This window comes from Glycine soja, chromosome 15, assembly GCF_004193775.1.
Source record: "Glycine soja cultivar W05 chromosome 15, ASM419377v2, whole genome shotgun sequence".
Classification (NCBI taxonomy): Eukaryota; Viridiplantae; Streptophyta; class Magnoliopsida; order Fabales; family Fabaceae; genus Glycine; species Glycine soja.
The window spans coordinates 26501210-26519034 of NC_041016.1; the positions used below are offsets into that span (position 1 = coordinate 26501210).

A 17825-nucleotide genomic window follows, 5' to 3' on the forward strand; every position below is an offset into this window, starting at 1 on the left:
TACAAATCATAACACCAACACCATTAGAGCTTGCTTTAACCAACACTGTGAAAGACCTCACACTGGAGCATAATTAAGAGTTGGGGGAATGCATCCAGCACCTAGATTCCTCAAAGGAAGTGTTGTAAAATAAAATAGAAGATCCAGGAACCTTGATTAAATAAAGGCCTATCATGAAATTAAAGCTATTGCCTCCTCACCTTAAATATGTCTTTTTAAAGGGTAAGGATGAGAAACCAACCATCATTAGTAGCATATTGCACAAAGAGGAAGAAAAGAGACTAATGGAGGTACTAAAGAAGCACAAGCAAGCCTTAGGATGACAAATCTCTGACCTCAAAGGAATAAGCCATCCATCTACATAATCAACCTTAAAGAGGACTTCAAACCGATACTCCCCAAAAAGGAGACTCAACCCGATTATGAAAAACAAAGTCTGAAAAAAAGTATTGAAGCTTCTTGAAGCTGGAATGATATATTTCATTTTCGATAGTTCATGGGTAAGCCCCATGCAAGTAGTCCTTAAAAAGTTTAGAATAACAGTGATAAAGAATGACAAAATGAGCTTACTCCCACAAGGAGCATGACCGGTTGGAAAATATGTATTGATTACCGCCTTCTCAACAAGGCAACAAGGAAATACCACTTTCTTTTTCCCTTCATGGATCAAATGCTTGAGAGGTTAGTCGATTAAGACTTCTATTACTTTCTGGATGGATACTCAGGGTATAACCAAATTCTTATTAATCCAGAGGATCAAGAGAAAACAACCTTCACTTGCCCATTTGGAGTCTTTTTCCTATTGGAGAATTCCCCTTGGACTTTTCAATGCACCATCCACATTCCAAAGGTGTATGAATGCCATCTTTTTTGACATGGTATTAAAATGCATAGAGGTATTTATTGATGATTTTTCTATATTTGGAGATTCATTCATGTCATGCCTTAACAACTTGGAAAGAGTCCTAGAAAGATGCATTGAAAATAACTTTGTGCTTAATTGGCAAAAATCGCACTTCATGGTAACTAAAGGTATAGTTCTCAGGCATAAAATTTCTGCAAGAGGTATTGAAGTATATCAAGCTAAGATAGAAGTAATTGAAAAGCTTCCACCACCTCGAAACGTGAAAGGAGTAAGAATCTTTTTGGGCCACATTGGTTTCTATAGAAGGTTCATGCAAGATTTCTCTAAGATTTCCAAACCTCTTAGTATTTTACTTGTCAAAGAGAATCTGTTCCACTTCAATGAAGAATGCCTTCAAGCTTTCGACCTCTTTAGAAAGAAGCTAGTAATGCACTAGTTATAGTGGCTCCCAATTGGTGGCAAGAATTGGAACTAATGTGTGATGCTAATGACTATGCAGTAGGAGCAATATTAGGATATAAGAGGAATGGAAGATTTCATGCTATCGACTATGCCAGGAAAGTGCTAAATAGAGCCCAAATCAACTACACAACAACAGAGAAAGAGATGCTAGTAGTGGTTTATGATGCCCTTGAAAAGTTTTGATCATATCTTATAGGACCAAAGATCATAGTGCACACTGACCATTTAGCTATAAAATATTGACTCACCAAAGCAAATTCCAAGCCAAGATTAATTAGATGGGTCCTTTTACTACAAGTTCGATCTAGAGATCCAAGACAAAAAGCTAGCATATTGTTGGGGTTTTATTTTACGTTAGATTCAACTTATAGGCCAAGTGTAACACAATCATGATTTAGTAACTAAACTATTGTCCGAGTCATCTTCCAAAGGAATATAGGAGGAATTTCATGTAATTATTTAACTAAGAACTAGGTTTCTGTATTTTTGTTTTGAGATTGTCACAAAATAAATAACATAAAATAAATTGCAATAAAAATTAAATGACAATAAAATAATTAAGTAAAGATAGAAATACTAGACTTGGATAGTGGCGTCGATCTTGATGAATGAATGTCTAGGTTTGGACTTGAAATTCACTCAGTCCACTATAACTTCACAATTCTTTATTTATCTCTCTTGCTCATCCCCAATTCATGAAAAAAGACGATGACACTCAAAAAAAGAGGGGGTGAATTGGTTTTCAAAACAAAAATACCTTTAAAAAAACTCAAAGTTACAAAAACTTTTGTATTTTGAATCGAATGTAATCAATACTTAATCAATCCACCCTTAAACAAGATCCTTCATTAATATCCTTTCTTTCACAAATATATATCTTGAATCTTTTTGAAAACCTTGATTAATACTTGAATGAGGGGAAAATATCAGATCAAGAGAAGAAAAACACAGTCTTTTTATATTAGTTCACTCTCTATTACCAGATAAGCTAATCCAACTATCTAATCCAAAATCAGAATTAAATTTTTACTATGCATCAAGAATCCTTACAAGCAATCACAACCAATCTATGATTCCCACCCTGGAAAAAGAGACTAAGGCACCCAACACTAGGGTCCTTTGTGAATAAGAGTCTCAGAGAACTATACTCTTAGCCTAAACTATAAAACCTTATTCTAGCATGTCCTAAGCAAATCATGCATACCCAAAAGACGTGTAAACATCATACATAGAAAAACGAGTAAAGAAAGACACAACCTGCTCAATCTTTTCTGGAAAACCCTTGTTGGATTGAGGAGGTATTCTTCTTCAACTCAAAAGACACAACTCACTTCAAATAAAAAGATCTTCATAATCAAATGATTTAGAAGTTGTGAGTTACTATATAGCTTTTTCTTCTCTTCTCTTTTCCCGAATGACAATTCAAAATCTTTGCTCATTCTTAGGCTAATGTGTTATTTTCAATATATTGAGTATTCTCTTTATGTATATGGATGGAACACAAGTTGGTTATTTATAGAAAAACAAGTAAAGAAAGACACAACCTGATCAATCTTTTCCGCAAAACCCTTCTTGGATGGAGGAGGTATTCTTCTTTAACTCAAAAGACACAACTCACTTCAAAGAAAAAGATCTTCATAATCAAACAATTTAGAAGTTATGAGTTACTATATAGCTCTTTTCTTCTCTTCTCTTTTCCCTAATGAGCTCGAAATATTTTCTCATTTAGAGGCTAATGTGTTATTTTCGAGATACTGAGTATTCTCTTGATGTATATGGATGGAACACAAGCTAGTTATTTATAGAAAAAACTGTTATAACCGTCTGTAATCGATTAAATCTACAAGTTAATCAATTAATTCACTGAAGTAATCAATTAGATTATCTAAGTAATCGATTAAAGTGTTCTTTCCAACATTTAGAAATAACTCAAGAACAATGTAATCTATTAGATTATCTAAGTAATTGATTGAAGTGTTCTTGTTCACTTTTGAACAGCTAACTGAGAGAGAAGTAATCGATTAATACACTTGGTAATCGATTAAAGTAGAGTCTCCTGAATAAAACAGTCATTGTCTCAAACAACAGTGTAATTGATTATGAGACAATCGTAATTGATTAAACCGTTATGAGACTTAACTCTTCAAGCTTCATTCAGCTTGTTGTAATCGATTACAATAGACCTGTAATTAATTAAAATATAGAACTTTTCCTCTTAAGAAATTTTTCTATCTTAAAAACTTCTCACTAACCATGATAATTCATTATGAAAAACCTAATTACACAAACATGGCCCATAAATATAACATGGGAGCACTGAGAATCCAACAACACCTAAAACTCAGTTCCTACTGTTGGACCTTGTGGCCTCAATAATCTTAAGAGGGATAGGCTTAGAATGCAGAAGAAGAAACAACAATCAATTTAATAATGTTCTATAAACATGCAAGGCAAAATTGATTGCAATAACATAAATGAGATAAGGGAAGAGAGAATGCAAACACAATTTTATACTGGTTCGACCACAACCCGTGCCTACGTCCAGTACTCAAGCAACCCACTTGAGATTTCCACTATCTTTGTAAAATCCATTACAAAGTCTGAACCACACAGGGACAACCTATTCCTTGTGTTCAGGAATCCTTTACAACAAGAGACTCACATTCTCTTAACCAATCTCATTGAATAAGAAGAATGGAAGAAGAATTCTCTCTTCAAGAGAAGAATATTACAATGAAGATCATGTAAGAATCCTTATAGATTTTGCAAGTGTTTGATCAAGGATTTCTTGAGAGAGCATTTGACAATGAAGTTCTTTTGGAATCTCTCTCATTGTCTTTTGAGAGGATAAGACATTTTTGCCAAGCAAAACTCTCTGCATAAAATTCATACCCAAGTCACCTATTTATAGGCCTTTGATGGTCATTCACAAATCTAATGAAAAGATGTGACTGTTGGCAGATTTTCTGAAAACTTTCCACTGGTAATCGATTACAATGTTTGTGTAATCGATTACACAGCTATAATTTGAAGGGTTATGACTTTTGAATTTGAATTTCCAAAGTTCCGTTGCTGGTAATCGATTACAAACATATGGTAATCGATTACATGTTGAAAATTCAAATTCAAAACCTTTTTCAACAACTATTTCTCAACCCTGTCTTCCGGTAATCGATTACACTTCCAGGTAATCGATTACCAGAGCCTTGCATGTCTTGAAAGCACTTTGTTTTAAGGCAAGGCTTGGTCTTTAGTGAATCTTGAAACAAGGCTTTGTTTGTTGAAACAATCTTGAATTATTCTTGAAGCAAATGCTTATCATTTGAAGCAGCCTTGTTAGATTCTTCTTTGACATCATCAAAATCATGTATACATACATTCACATTCTCCCCCTTTTTGATGATGACAAACATGTGATTTCTTCTCGACACCATCAAAGCTTGCATGATTTACATCTCCCCCTTTCTCAAGCAAATTCTTCTTGATATCATCAAAATCTTCATGATTTACATTCTCCCCCTTTTTGATGATGACAACCACCTGTAGGTTAGGAGCAACACAAAAGAAAATATCTATTTGCATATAGTTTACTCCCCCTTGGTTTTACAATGATTGCTTATATGAGACAATTGAAGATTTCATATTTTTCATATATAAAAAGTTGTCTCATAAAACAATAGATAATTTTTCTTACTATTTTATCTTTTATCTTTCTCTCCCCCTTTGTCAACATCAAAAACAAATCATGAATAGAGAGGATAAAGATGTTACCACTTGTTGCAATGTATGAGAATCAAGTGATACCAAAAGGCATTAAAACAATCATTCAATATTAATCAAGCAAAAACAAGTACAATAACACATCAATCAAACACAATCAAATACAATCAATCATCAAATATTTCAAATCAAATTAATTAAATTAACAATCAACTAACTATACACAATAATTTCTATTTTAAAAATTCAAATTTCAAATTTCAAATTTTAAATTTTAAATTTTAAATTTCAAATTCCAACTTCCAACTTCAACGTTTAGTAACTTCCCCTTCCAACTTCCAACCTCCATTTTCAACTTTCAACTTCCAATAACTTTCATTTCCAACTTCCAACTTCCAGTAACTTCCACTTCCAACTTCCAACTTCCATTTTTAACTTTCAACTTCCAATAACTTCTACTTCCAACTTCCAACTTCCAAATTTTAATTTCAAATTTCAAATTTCAAATTTTAATTTTCAATTTTCAAATTTAACTTTTCAAATTTCAATTTTCAATTTCAAATTTCAAATTTCAATTTCAAAATATCCTTTTCTAAATTTGAAATAGTTTTCTTAAAACATGAAACCAATTTGAAAAGTTTAATAGATTCTTTAAAAACAATAAAAAAAAACTCAATCAGGAACAATCATCAAAGACAATCAAACACACAATAAAAAATACAATCAATCAATCAATCATCTAACACAGTCAATCAAATTCAATCACAATCATGAAGAACAGTCTAAACTCAAGTAGAAAACAAGCATCAAAAGTAATCAATCAAAGACAAGTGACTTGTTGGTATCATTTGATATTACTTGTTGGGGTTGTTGATCAAGTGGCCTTTGTTTGTTGTCTCCATAAATCGCATATTCACTTTTCTTGGGGAGAAATGTGAATAAACTTTGATGCATGCCATGTGTTTGGAGAAATTGCTATCAATGTATCGACTTTGCTCTTCTCCATTTTCATAGTCTTTCATCATGATATCCAGACTTATGATTTTCTTCTCTGAATCACTTGAATAATTTATGACATTATCTTCCCAAGTGATATATCCTTTCTTTTCTTTCTTCTCTTTGAAATTCATCTTGTCGGATTTTTCCATTCTTCTTTTAAACACAGGACAATTGAATCTCATGTGCCCAAGTTGATCGCACTCAGCATTTTGGGGCTAAAGAGGAACCTTCTTTTTTATTCTTTCATCATCATCTTCTTTCTTCTCTAGTTTTTTTATGTAGTTGCATTTCTCTCTACCATTGTAGGAATAAATGAATCAAATTCAATGGCTTCCCATATCTTTAGATCTATAGCTTCTATAAAGATCTGCATTCGGGTTTTCCAATAATGATAACCCTCACCATTGAACATAAGAGCCTATTGATAGAATTTCCCTCAGGAAATGGAAATTTGGATGAGGCCATATCTATTCTTGAAGTTTTTAAACTTTATACAAGAATCCTGCTCTGATACCACTTGTTTGACCTTGTGGCCTCAATAATCTTAAGAGGGATAGGCTTAGAATGCAGAAGAAGAAACAACAATCAATTTAATAATGTTCTATAAACATGCAAGGCAAAATTGATTGCAATAACATAAATGAGATAAGGGAAGAGAGAATGCAAACACAATTTTATACTGGTTCGGCCACAACCCGTGCCTACGTCCAGTACTCAAGCAACCCACTTGAGATTTCCACTATCTTTGTAAAATCCATTACAAAGTCTGAACCACACAGGGACAACCCATTCCTTGTGTTCAGGAATCCTTTACAACAAGAGACTCATAGTCTCTTAACCAATCTCATTGAATAAGAAGAATGGAAGAAGAATTCTCTCTTCAAGAGAAGAATATTACAATGAAGATCATGTAAGAATGATGTGCCATCATTTTCTTCTATTTTCTAAACCCTTTTTGCACCATTTTAATTACTGATTGGTCTTAATTGTCAATTAATTAGGCAGTTTTATTATTTGGGCCCATTTAGCTAATTTGATGTTTTTAATCTAATTTCAGGAATTAATGAAACATTGGGCTTAATCCGGATTTTGGTTGTGGACTTGAAGAGGGCAAATAAAGTAGCGCTTACCTTAGTTAATTTCTAATTAGGAAATTTCGCAATTTTATTTTATGTTGTTCAGTGTTTATTTCGTTTTGGGCCAGAGTATTGTAATAGGGCCCAGTGACTTTGAGTGACTCTTTTTAAATAGTAGCCTTGGGATTCGTGCAAGGCATTCTGTCATGCTATTCATTATTCAGAGCTTTGGTTTTAGGGTTTTTACGTTTTCTGCTTTGATGCTACTGTTCACGTAATGCAATTTTACGTTTTCTACTTCTAATTACAATTTCGTTCTTGCTTCTTCTTCTACTCTCATTTACGTTTCTGTTTCATTTACGTTTCTGTTCATTTACGTTTCTGTTCATTTACGTTTCTGCTTCATGTTTCATTTGCGTTTTCTGTTTGAATCCATGAAAGGCTAGATTTTCTGGTGTTGTTTCCTTTTGAGGACGAAGCCCAACTCTCTTTGAGGTTTCTCTTGTAATGTGGTTTCCTGGCAGTTTTCCCTTCACCAGTTATCCCAAATTCGTGAATATTAATCAGTGCACGCTTCGTGTTCGATTAATTGCCTCTGAGCCTAACTTGTGTTCATGCTTAATGGACGAAGGGCTAACTGGTGTATGTGGTGCCTAATCACGTATTGAAAACCCTAAGTTGATTTTCGCTTATTAAATTGAAATAGGGTTGGATTAAGTGGTTGACTGTTAGGGACGAATTCTCCATAACCCAGGATAAGAGAATGGCTTCTGAATCAGAGGAAACAACCCGTTTTTAATATTAGTAGTTTAAAATTCCAGTTTACTTGTTCTGCTCTTTAATCACGAAACAAACAAACCCCCCCAATCATTACTGTTACTGCGCAAGTATATTATGAACATTTGGTTTGTCATTGCTCGTTGGGAAACGACCTAGGATCACTTCCTAGTTACTGCATTTTCATGTTTATTTGATTCGGGTGCGGCCTCGATCAAAGAATCCTTATAGATTTTGCAAGTGTTTGATCAAGGATTTCTTGAGAGAGCATTTGACAATGAAGTTCTTTTGCAATCTCTCTCATTGTCTTTTGAGAGGATAAGACATTTTTGCCAAGCAAAACTCTCTGCATAAAATTCGTGCCCAAGTCACCTATTTATAGGCCTTTGATGGCCATTCACAAATCTAATGAAAAGATGTGACTGTTGGCAGATTTTCTGAAAACTTTCCACTGGTAATCGATTACAATGTTTGTGTAATCGATTACACAACTATAATTTGAAGGGTTATGACTTTTGAATTTGAATTTCCAAAGTTCCGTTGCTGGTAATCGATTACAAACATATGGTAATCGATTACATGTTGAAAATTCAAATTCAAAACCTTTTTCAACAACTATTTCTCAACCCTGTCTTCTGGTAATCGATTACACTTCCTGGTAATCGATTACCAGAGCCTTGCATGTCTTGAAAGCACTTTGTTTTAAGGCAAGGCTTGGTCTTTAGTGAATCTTGAAACAAGGCTTTGTTTGTTGAAGCAATCTTGAATTATTCTTGAAGCAAATGCTTATCATTTGAAGCAGCCTTGTTAGATTCTTCTTTGACATCATCAAAATCATGTATACATACATTCACACCTACCCAAAAAATACCTAAGTTCATTGAACCCATTACAAAACAAAACCGCAACATTCTAATACCAGTTAAACAAAACTAAAAGAAAGTATGACAAATTTCCTGTATATTGTGTCCAATAAGAAATAGTCGAGTAAACTATTGCTATTAACCTCCCTTACAATATGTTATAACATCCCTAGTATGTTTTCTATATACAATATCTCCTAATATTATGAGAGTTTAAAAATCTTGGGAGGACCATGACCCCTGTAGGAACCCCTCATGCCTTCGCCTCTGTGCATTCCACTCCTCTACTAGATGCTTAAAGTATATTGCCTCTAATTTTAAAAATTACTCTCTTTTTAAGAAATGGAATGCATCACATTTTAATCAATTGCAATGTAAACAAATTTCTTAGCAACGATAGATAATTATAAATAAACCACCCAAAATAATTTTTCTTAGCAGAGATGCCTATGTTATAATTATTGTCTGCATCTTCAAGTTTGGACTTTCTAATGATGCACAAAATGAGAAGAACCAGAAGCCCAACAATTCCCACAACACCTCTAATAATACCAAGTATTAGGCGTAGGTGCATCTCTGATTCCTTCTCCAGGCTTTGAATTGATGGCTTAATGTGGCTTATAAGAGTAGGAAAGGAATATCTTAGTGACAAGTACCTTGTAATTGTCCACGAGCCACCTAGTAAGCATGATAGTTGCATGACAATGATATTGGATAATCATTTCCCATAAATTCTCATAAGTATGTGGAAGTGGACTTTTTGTGGCTATAAACTGGGACACGTTTCCAGCTTAGGAGGTCTATATATGTTTAAAAAGCACTTGCAAATCAAATAAGTAACAATCTATCTTAATCCCTCAAAAGCTTCTTCCGTAGTAGTTATTTCATTCAAAGCTTATCAAATACATAGAATAAGTAAATTTGTGCTGAAACAAGGCTTGCATTCATATACCCCCATGCTGCAGGTCTATACTCCGTACTTGATTTGAGAACAACCCTGTTCTTGTCAACTAAAACAAGAAATAACAAATTTCATTTTACTTTCCCCAACGTAACCTAGAAAACAACACAATAAACCCTTGCTACTAAATTCTAAAACTATTTTTCCCTTGAAACTCAAAGTTAATCGAAGTAAGAATTTTCATGGGATATTATATAGCAACTTCAATGTTTCAAATGAAAACTTAACAAATCACCCGCAAAGTGATTTATCTACGCCTAAAATACTACGACCTAGATGAGTATTTCTAAAATCTCACCATTTTCAAGTAAAATCTCTCTTAGTGAATTCAAGGCACTTTGCCACAAATAAGTAATAATGCGTTCAATCTACTTGCCATGAGTGAGATTAATGAAATAGAGAGATAGATAGAGTGAGGGTTGGAATTCAAACTTGTCCTATGGCTTCTTTGGTTTCTCACTTTGCCACAAATACGTAATGACGTGTTCAATCTCTTGATCTGAGTTTAGGAATGACCAGACTGAAGTAGCAGTGCAACGACGACCATATCTAAGTTGCAGTGCAATGATGCATTAGGTCTAGACAATCACTTTTCACATCTACTTTAGATTTTGATGATTAGTAATAAGTATCAATAATTAATGTTTTAATGACTTTATGACAAGTGAACATGATCAACGATGTTAAAGAATTTAACAATAATCTATATGTATCATCCACACTCAAAGAGAAAATGTTTTGTTAATTATTTAACTAGCATCCAACGCACTAAAACCAAATAGTGTCCATTCATTATGTGAATCAGTGTTATACAATGTATTTTTTTTAATTCTCACATCTAGCTACACATTCTTTCAAAATGATCAACAATAAAAAAAAGTCTATGATAGACAAAAAGGGAAGTACTCTTTGTTTTGAATTACTAATATTTGAATCTAAGGAAATGACAAAATAGAATAGAATAAAATAAAAGGTGTTCACAGAATATTCCTTAGAGGTTGCTTTCGTCGAGGACAATGAGCATGTGACAATGTCTATACTATTGCTCATTTCCTTGCAAATCAGAGCATGCCACGTAGTCTTATCTCCCGTTGTGAGACAATGGTCTTTTCAAGAAATCAACATTGATCTCATAACGGATCTTTCACTGAAGTATATAAAAGATCGTCTCTACCCAAAAATAAGATTAAAAACATTATGAAAAAAATGAGAATATCTCTAAAGCAAAACTCTGCTAAAATCAATGGATGACTGATTATAAAAGATCCCACAACATCGGGTTTTTTAAAAAAACCAATGTTAACAAAGTAACTCAACATCGGTTTTTGATGTTGAGTTTTCTCTACATTTTTTGGTAACATTGGGTTTTGGTAAAATTGATGTTAACACGAGTTTGTTTGTGGACAAAGGATCAAGCTGAATGTTTTGATGATGCCAAAGTTTCACATGCGTCTCAAAGCTTTATTCAAGACAAAGAAATTAAAGATATTCAAGATGGATGATCAAGACAGTCTCTAGAGTCTTAGAAAGGGTATATTAAATAGAAAGGAAATTCCAATTGAAGTAGCAAAAGGTTTGGCCAAGAATTTTAAGTTAAAAAGTCTTTTTCAACAAATTTACTCTCTGGTAATCGATTACCAAAGGATGTAATCGATTACTAGTGGCCAAAACTGATTTACAACAGCTATTAAAATTTGAATTCAAAGTTTGCACTATGTAATCGATTACACATATATGGTAATCGATTACCAGCAGTTTCTGAACGTTTTAATTCAAATTTTAAAGCTTGTAATCGATTACACACATGCTGTAATCGATTACCAGAGGAGTTTTTCAGAAAACATTCTCAACAGTCACATCTTTTTGTGTGGTTCTTGAATGGCTATCATAGGCCTATATATATGTGACTTGAGACACGAATTTTATAAGAGTTTTGAAGAAAAAAAGTCTTATCCTCTTAAAAAGCAAAATCGTTTTATCCTCTTACAAATTCCTTGGCCAAAACTCTTGTGATTCAATAAGGAATTATTTGAGTTCTCAAATTGTTCAATCTATCTCTTTCAAGAGAGATTTCTTCTTTTCTTCTTCTTCATTCTGAAAAGGGATTAAGAGACCGAGAGTCTCTTGTTGTGAAAGAATTCTAAACACAAAGGAAGGGTTGTCCTTGTGTGTTTAGAACTTGTAAAAGGAATTTACAAGATAGTGGAACTCTCAAGTGGGTTGCTTGGGGACTGGACGTAGGCACAAGGGTGTGGCCGAACCAGTATAAATCTGAGTTTGCATTTTCTCTTCCCTTAAACTCCTTTATTTATTATTGTTTTATATTCATATTCAAATTGTTCTATTTGAATCAATATTTAAGAAATTCATTATTAAGGGAATTTATAACTTGAATAGAAAGTTAAATAGAATTTTTAATTGGGGAAATAAGTTGTAATATCTTAATTCAACCCCCCCCTTCTTAAGATATATGAGGCCACTTGTCCAACATTGTTAACATCTGTTTTTTAAAAACCAATATTATCAAAGTTTGTTGACATTGTTTTTAAAAAAACTGATGTTAACGAATCGTGTTAACATCAGTTTTAACAAAAACCAATGTTAAAAACTTGTGTTAATGTCACCACGTTTTTGTTAATATCAATTTTTGGTAAAATCGATGTTAACTTAGTGATGTTGAAGTCATTATTTGTAGTAATGAACTTTCAATTCAACGTGAGTTTTAGAACAAAATATCCAATTAAAAGTTATAGAATATTGTAATAGTTGTTAAAGTTACACCGGTGTAATTTGATACCTCCAACTATCAAATTACACTGGTCTAACTTTGGAAACTATTACTCCATTTTTATAATTTGATATAGTATGTGATTTTTATTAATCTAACCATTGAATTATATCTACATATTATCAAGATCATTTGTATCAAATTTTGTCAAAAATTGAAAAACAACAAGAAGGTAAGCAAATGATTCATAGTTTAGTAGAGGAGGGATCAAATTGAAAAAAGATTATGGAACTCAATAAACTAAGAGAGAGTGAATTGGTTTTCAAACAAAATGTACCTTTAAAAAAAAGTTTTAAAAAAACTTTTTGTATGGATCATATCACAACCACATATATGAATTGAACGTAATTAATACTTAATCAATCATTCCTTAAACATGACCCTTCATTAACATCCTTTCTTTCACAATTATAAAACTTGAATCTTTATGAAAAACTTGAATGAGAGAAAAAAATCAAATCAAGAAAAGAAAGACACAATCTTTTTATACGGGTTCATTCTCTATTACTAGATAAGCTAATCCAATTATCTAATCTAAAACTAGAATCAGATTTTCACTATGCATCAAGAATCCTTACAAGCAATCACAACCAATCTACAATTCCCACCCCGAAAAAAGAGACTAAGGCAACCAACACTAGGGTCCTTTGCGAATATAAGCGAATGAAAATCCTACTCTTAACCCAAACTAGAAAATCCTATTCTAGCATGTCCTAAGTGATTCATGCATAACCAAAAAGCTCATGATCTTTCTCATTCAGAGGCTAATAGGTTATTTTCAAGATGTTGGGTATTCTCTTGATGTATTTTGGAGTGAACACAAGTTGGTTATTTACAGATAAAACAATTATAACCGCCTTTAATTGATTAAATCTACAAGGTAATTGATTAATTCATTGAAGTAATCGATTATATTGTCTAAGTAATCGATTAAAGTATTCTTTCCAACATTTGGAAATAACTCAAGAACAATGTAATCGATTAGATGCTCTAAGTAATCAATTAGATGCTCTAAGTAATCGATTAAAGTGTTCTTGTTCACTTATGAACAACTAACCAAGAGAGAAGTAATCGATTAATCCACTTGGTAATAAACTAAAATAGAGACTCCTGAAATCATTCATTGTCTCAAACAATAGTGTAATCGATTATGAGACTTCTGTAACCGATTAAACCAATACGAGACTCAACTCTTCAAGCTTCAAACAACTTGTTATAATAGATTATGGTGAGGCTGTAATCAATTAAAACAAAGAGTTTTGCCTCTTGAAGAAACTTAAACTTTTCTTCACACAAACCATGATGATGAATGATACTACGATGCAACACATAAAATAACAATCAATACAAATATCACTCAAGAAAACTTTTCAATTGAATAATGTTTTTTTAAAAAAAAACTTACTATTAGAGTGAAAGTTCCTTTTACATAGATCACGTATGTGAAATTTTATATTAATCCAAAATCATTTGATACCTCATTCATATATATTAAAATTGATAATATAAATATTTTAAAATAGTGATCATTTAGTTATATTTTTATTATTGTTCAATTTTGACAAAATTTAATACAGACAATCTTAATAATGTATAGAAACAGTTCAACAATTTGATGAATAAAAATTACATTTTATATTAAATTATATCAATTTAGTAAAAGTGTTCACCCTAGCGTACAAGTAAATACTAAATATTACTAATTTTGATCATAACAAAAAGCCACTGAAGTGGTATAAAAAAAACATACGGTACAAAAATCATATTACCTAGAAAAAAATCATAAAGCAATAAAAGGGATGTAATTGGGGCGAGCCTATTCCGCAAATAAAATATCTTACTATCTTTTGAGCTTGGTATTTTTTTTTTAATTTTCTTACAAAACTTTAAGTGATAATTTTTTAATGGTTTAATTTGATAACCAATCCAATAATTGAATTGGATTAATAAAATAAAAAAGATAATTCCAATTCAATTTAATTCATTTAAATTAAATTATAAAAATAGATAAAACTCATTCAATTGGGATGACTTACACCCCTAGCAATCAAAACTCGGGTGTGGGTGTGGGTGTGGGTGTGGGTGCGTATTGAATTACTCGTAACGGTGGTGAGTGGTGACAACGGATTCGGAGTGTGTCCATTGTTCATACATGGTAAGGAAGGGGTATTAATGTTATTTCACTAGCCTCCTTCAGTGCAGTCACCAGCTTCCGAAGGAAAGTGAAAAACAAAACCAACCATAGATGTATATAAATGTGCATGGAATATCAGACATCATAGTTTCCATTGCTCGGTTTCGCGTTTCATATTCTTCGCCCCTTATTCTGCAGTGCGTGAAGAATATCTTCATTTCTTTCATGCGCTCAGACTCTTAATCCACACGCACATTTTCTGTGCACGAGGTTAGTGATACAAATTTTAATTTTTCACTCTTATTTTTTGGTCATCATTGTTTCTTCATTTGTCACATTTACATTCCCATTTTGTTCTCTGTTGCGTGGTAACATTACTATTACTATTATCTATATAACGTTATAATTTGCATATCTCTAAACCCATAAAGACATTTACCCATTAAGAGTTTGGTTTATTTTATCTGCATTTTTCACTCATTTTCTGCATCTGGGTCTGTCAGATCTGGCCCCAATTTCCCTTTTAATCCTGCAAAGATGGAATCTTGTGCGCAATTCGGGTTGTGGGTGGTCTTGATCTTGTGCTTGGCGTTTCAAATTCAACCCAATTATGGGTTCTACCTTCCGGGCAGTTACCCCCACAACTATGATGTCACGGATGAGTTGTGGGTGAAGGTGAATTCCCTCACTTCCATTGACACAGAAATGCCCTTTAGCTATTACAGCCTGCCCTTTTGCAAGCCCGAGGGTGGCATCAAGGACAGTGCCGAGAACCTTGGGGAGCTTCTCATGGGAGATAGGATAGAGAACTCTCCTTATAGGTTTAGGATGTACACCAATGAGTCTGAGATTTACTTGTGCCAGATCCAGGCGCTGTCCGGGGACCAGTTCAAGATCTTGAAGGAGAGGATTGATGAGATGTATCAGGTTAATTTGATTCTTGATAATTTGCCTGCTATTAGGTTCACACAGAAAGATGGGTACTTTATGAGATGGACCGGGTACCCTGTTGGTATTAAGATTGAGGATGCTTATTATGTGTTTAACCATCTCAAGTTCAATGTTCTTGTCCACAAGTACGAGGAGACCAATGTGGCTCGCGTAATGGGGACTGTAGAGGGTGCAGAAGTGATCCCGGTTGGCAAGGAGGGGTCTTCTGAGAAGCCTGGATACATGGTTGTTGGGTTTGAGGTGATTCCTTGTAGTATTATGCATAATGCTGATTCTGCAAAAAACTTGAAGATGTATGACAAGTATCCGTCATCTATCCGATGTGATCCGGCCACTGTGGCAATGCCTATCAAGGAGGGCCAGCCTGTTGTTTTCACTTATGAGATCACCTTTGAGGAGAGTGACATCAAGTGGCCGTCTAGATGGGATGCTTACTTAAAGATGGAGGGAGCTAAAGTGCATTGGTTCTCTATCCTTAATTCGCTCATGGTGATCACTTTTCTTGCTGGTATTGTTCTTGTGATCTTCCTGAGGACAGTTAGAAGGGATCTGACCCGTTATGAGGAGCTCGATAAGGAGGCTCAAGCACAGATGAATGAAGAGTTATCTGGTTGGAAGCTTGTAGTGGGAGATGTTTTCCGCACTCCGACAAATCCTGCCTTGTTGTGTGTGATGGTTGGGGATGGAGTTCAGATTCTTGGGATGTCTGTTGTGACGATATTGTTTGCTGCACTTGGATTCATGTCACCGGCATCTCGGGGAACACTGATCACAGGTATGCTGTTTTTCTATATGATACTTGGTATTGCTGCTGGTTATGTCTCAGTTCGGATGTGGAGGACAATCAGCTTTGGCGAACAGAAGGGTTGGGTGTCAATTGCATGGAAAGCTGCGTGTTTCTTCCCAGGCATTTCCTTTTTGATCCTCACAACCTTGAACTTCCTATTGTGGGGAAGCCACAGCACTGGAGCCATTCCATTTTCACTCTTTGTAATACTAATCTTGCTTTGGTTCTGCATATCTGTACCCCTTACCATTGTTGGTGGCTACTTTGGAGCCAAGGCACCCCACATTGAGTATCCAGTCCGAACCAACCAAATTCCTCGCGAAATTCCCCAGCAGAAGTACCCATCATGGCTGTTAGTTCTTGGTGCTGGCACCCTTCCATTTGGCACCTTGTTCATTGAGCTCTTCTTTATCATGTCCAGCATTTGGATGGGTCGCGTTTACTACGTCTTTGGGTTTCTCTTCGTTGTTTTGATCCTTCTTGTGGTGGTTTGTGCCGAGGTATCTCTAGTTCTGACTTACATGCACCTGTGTGTGGAGGATTGGAAATGGTGGTGGAAATCGTTCTTTGCCTCCGGTTCTGTCGCCATATACATCTTTTTGTACTCTGTTAACTATCTTGTGTTTGACCTCAAGAGTTTGAGCGGTCCTGTGTCTGCAACTCTTTACTTAGGCTACTCACTCTTCATGGTTCTAGCAATCATGCTTTCTACAGGTACAATTGGGTTCCTCTCTTCATTCTGGTTCGTGCATTACTTGTTCTCTTCTGTCAAGTTGGATTGAAGACTTGATGCGCCCACAAATTACCGCTACTGAGAACAGATTTTATCAAGAGGACCCTTTGAAATGTTCCATTTTATGTTACTGTATTTCAGTTCATTTTGTTAGGGAGCTTAGTAAATTTAGTGCAGCTATTTTATTCTGTTTTGCTTAACTCATTGCTAGATATAAAAAAATTCATTGCATGATGTAGTTAGTAATTGATAAATTCCTTGGCATTCTGAAGCATGTAATGTTATTGTTGGTAGTTGGTGTTTGGAAATGTAATTCAGATCTTTATGGCCTTGCCTGCAATTAATATTCCAATTTCAATAAAAATATGACCGCAAGTAACAAGTTGCGCTTAACACCTTGGTAAGATCTCTCTGCATGTGTGGACCTTTTTTATATCTATTGTTTGTGGTTCAGTCATGCTGCAATTGGTCCCACTTATACGGTTGAAGATACGCTTGTGTGACACAGCAGGAACTTAAATGAGAGATCTACCACACAAAAAAAATGAAATCTGCTTCAATTGATAATTACTATAGTTATATTACCTTTCTTTTAGTTTTGCATATCTACTGTATCGCCAAGGTTTGATTCCATGGGTGATGTCATATGACAATTCAATATTTATTTTTTTCAAAAATATTAAATTGTACTAGTATCATTTACTTTCAT

General features: G+C 34.0%; 1 protein-coding gene across 1 annotated transcript; it reads left to right on the plus strand.

Moving 5' to 3' along the window:
* Window positions 1-14595: 14595 nt before the first annotated feature.
* Window positions 14596-17512, plus strand: LOC114388076 (transmembrane 9 superfamily member 11-like). The gene is made up of 2 exons (XM_028348408.1): window positions 14596-14915; window positions 15149-17512. The coding sequence occupies exon 2, from the start codon at window positions 15183-15185 to the stop codon at window positions 17163-17165; it is 1983 nt and encodes a 660-aa protein (XP_028204209.1). The 5' UTR covers window positions 14596-14915; window positions 15149-15182; the 3' UTR covers window positions 17166-17512.
* Window positions 17513-17825: the final 313 nt, after the last annotated feature.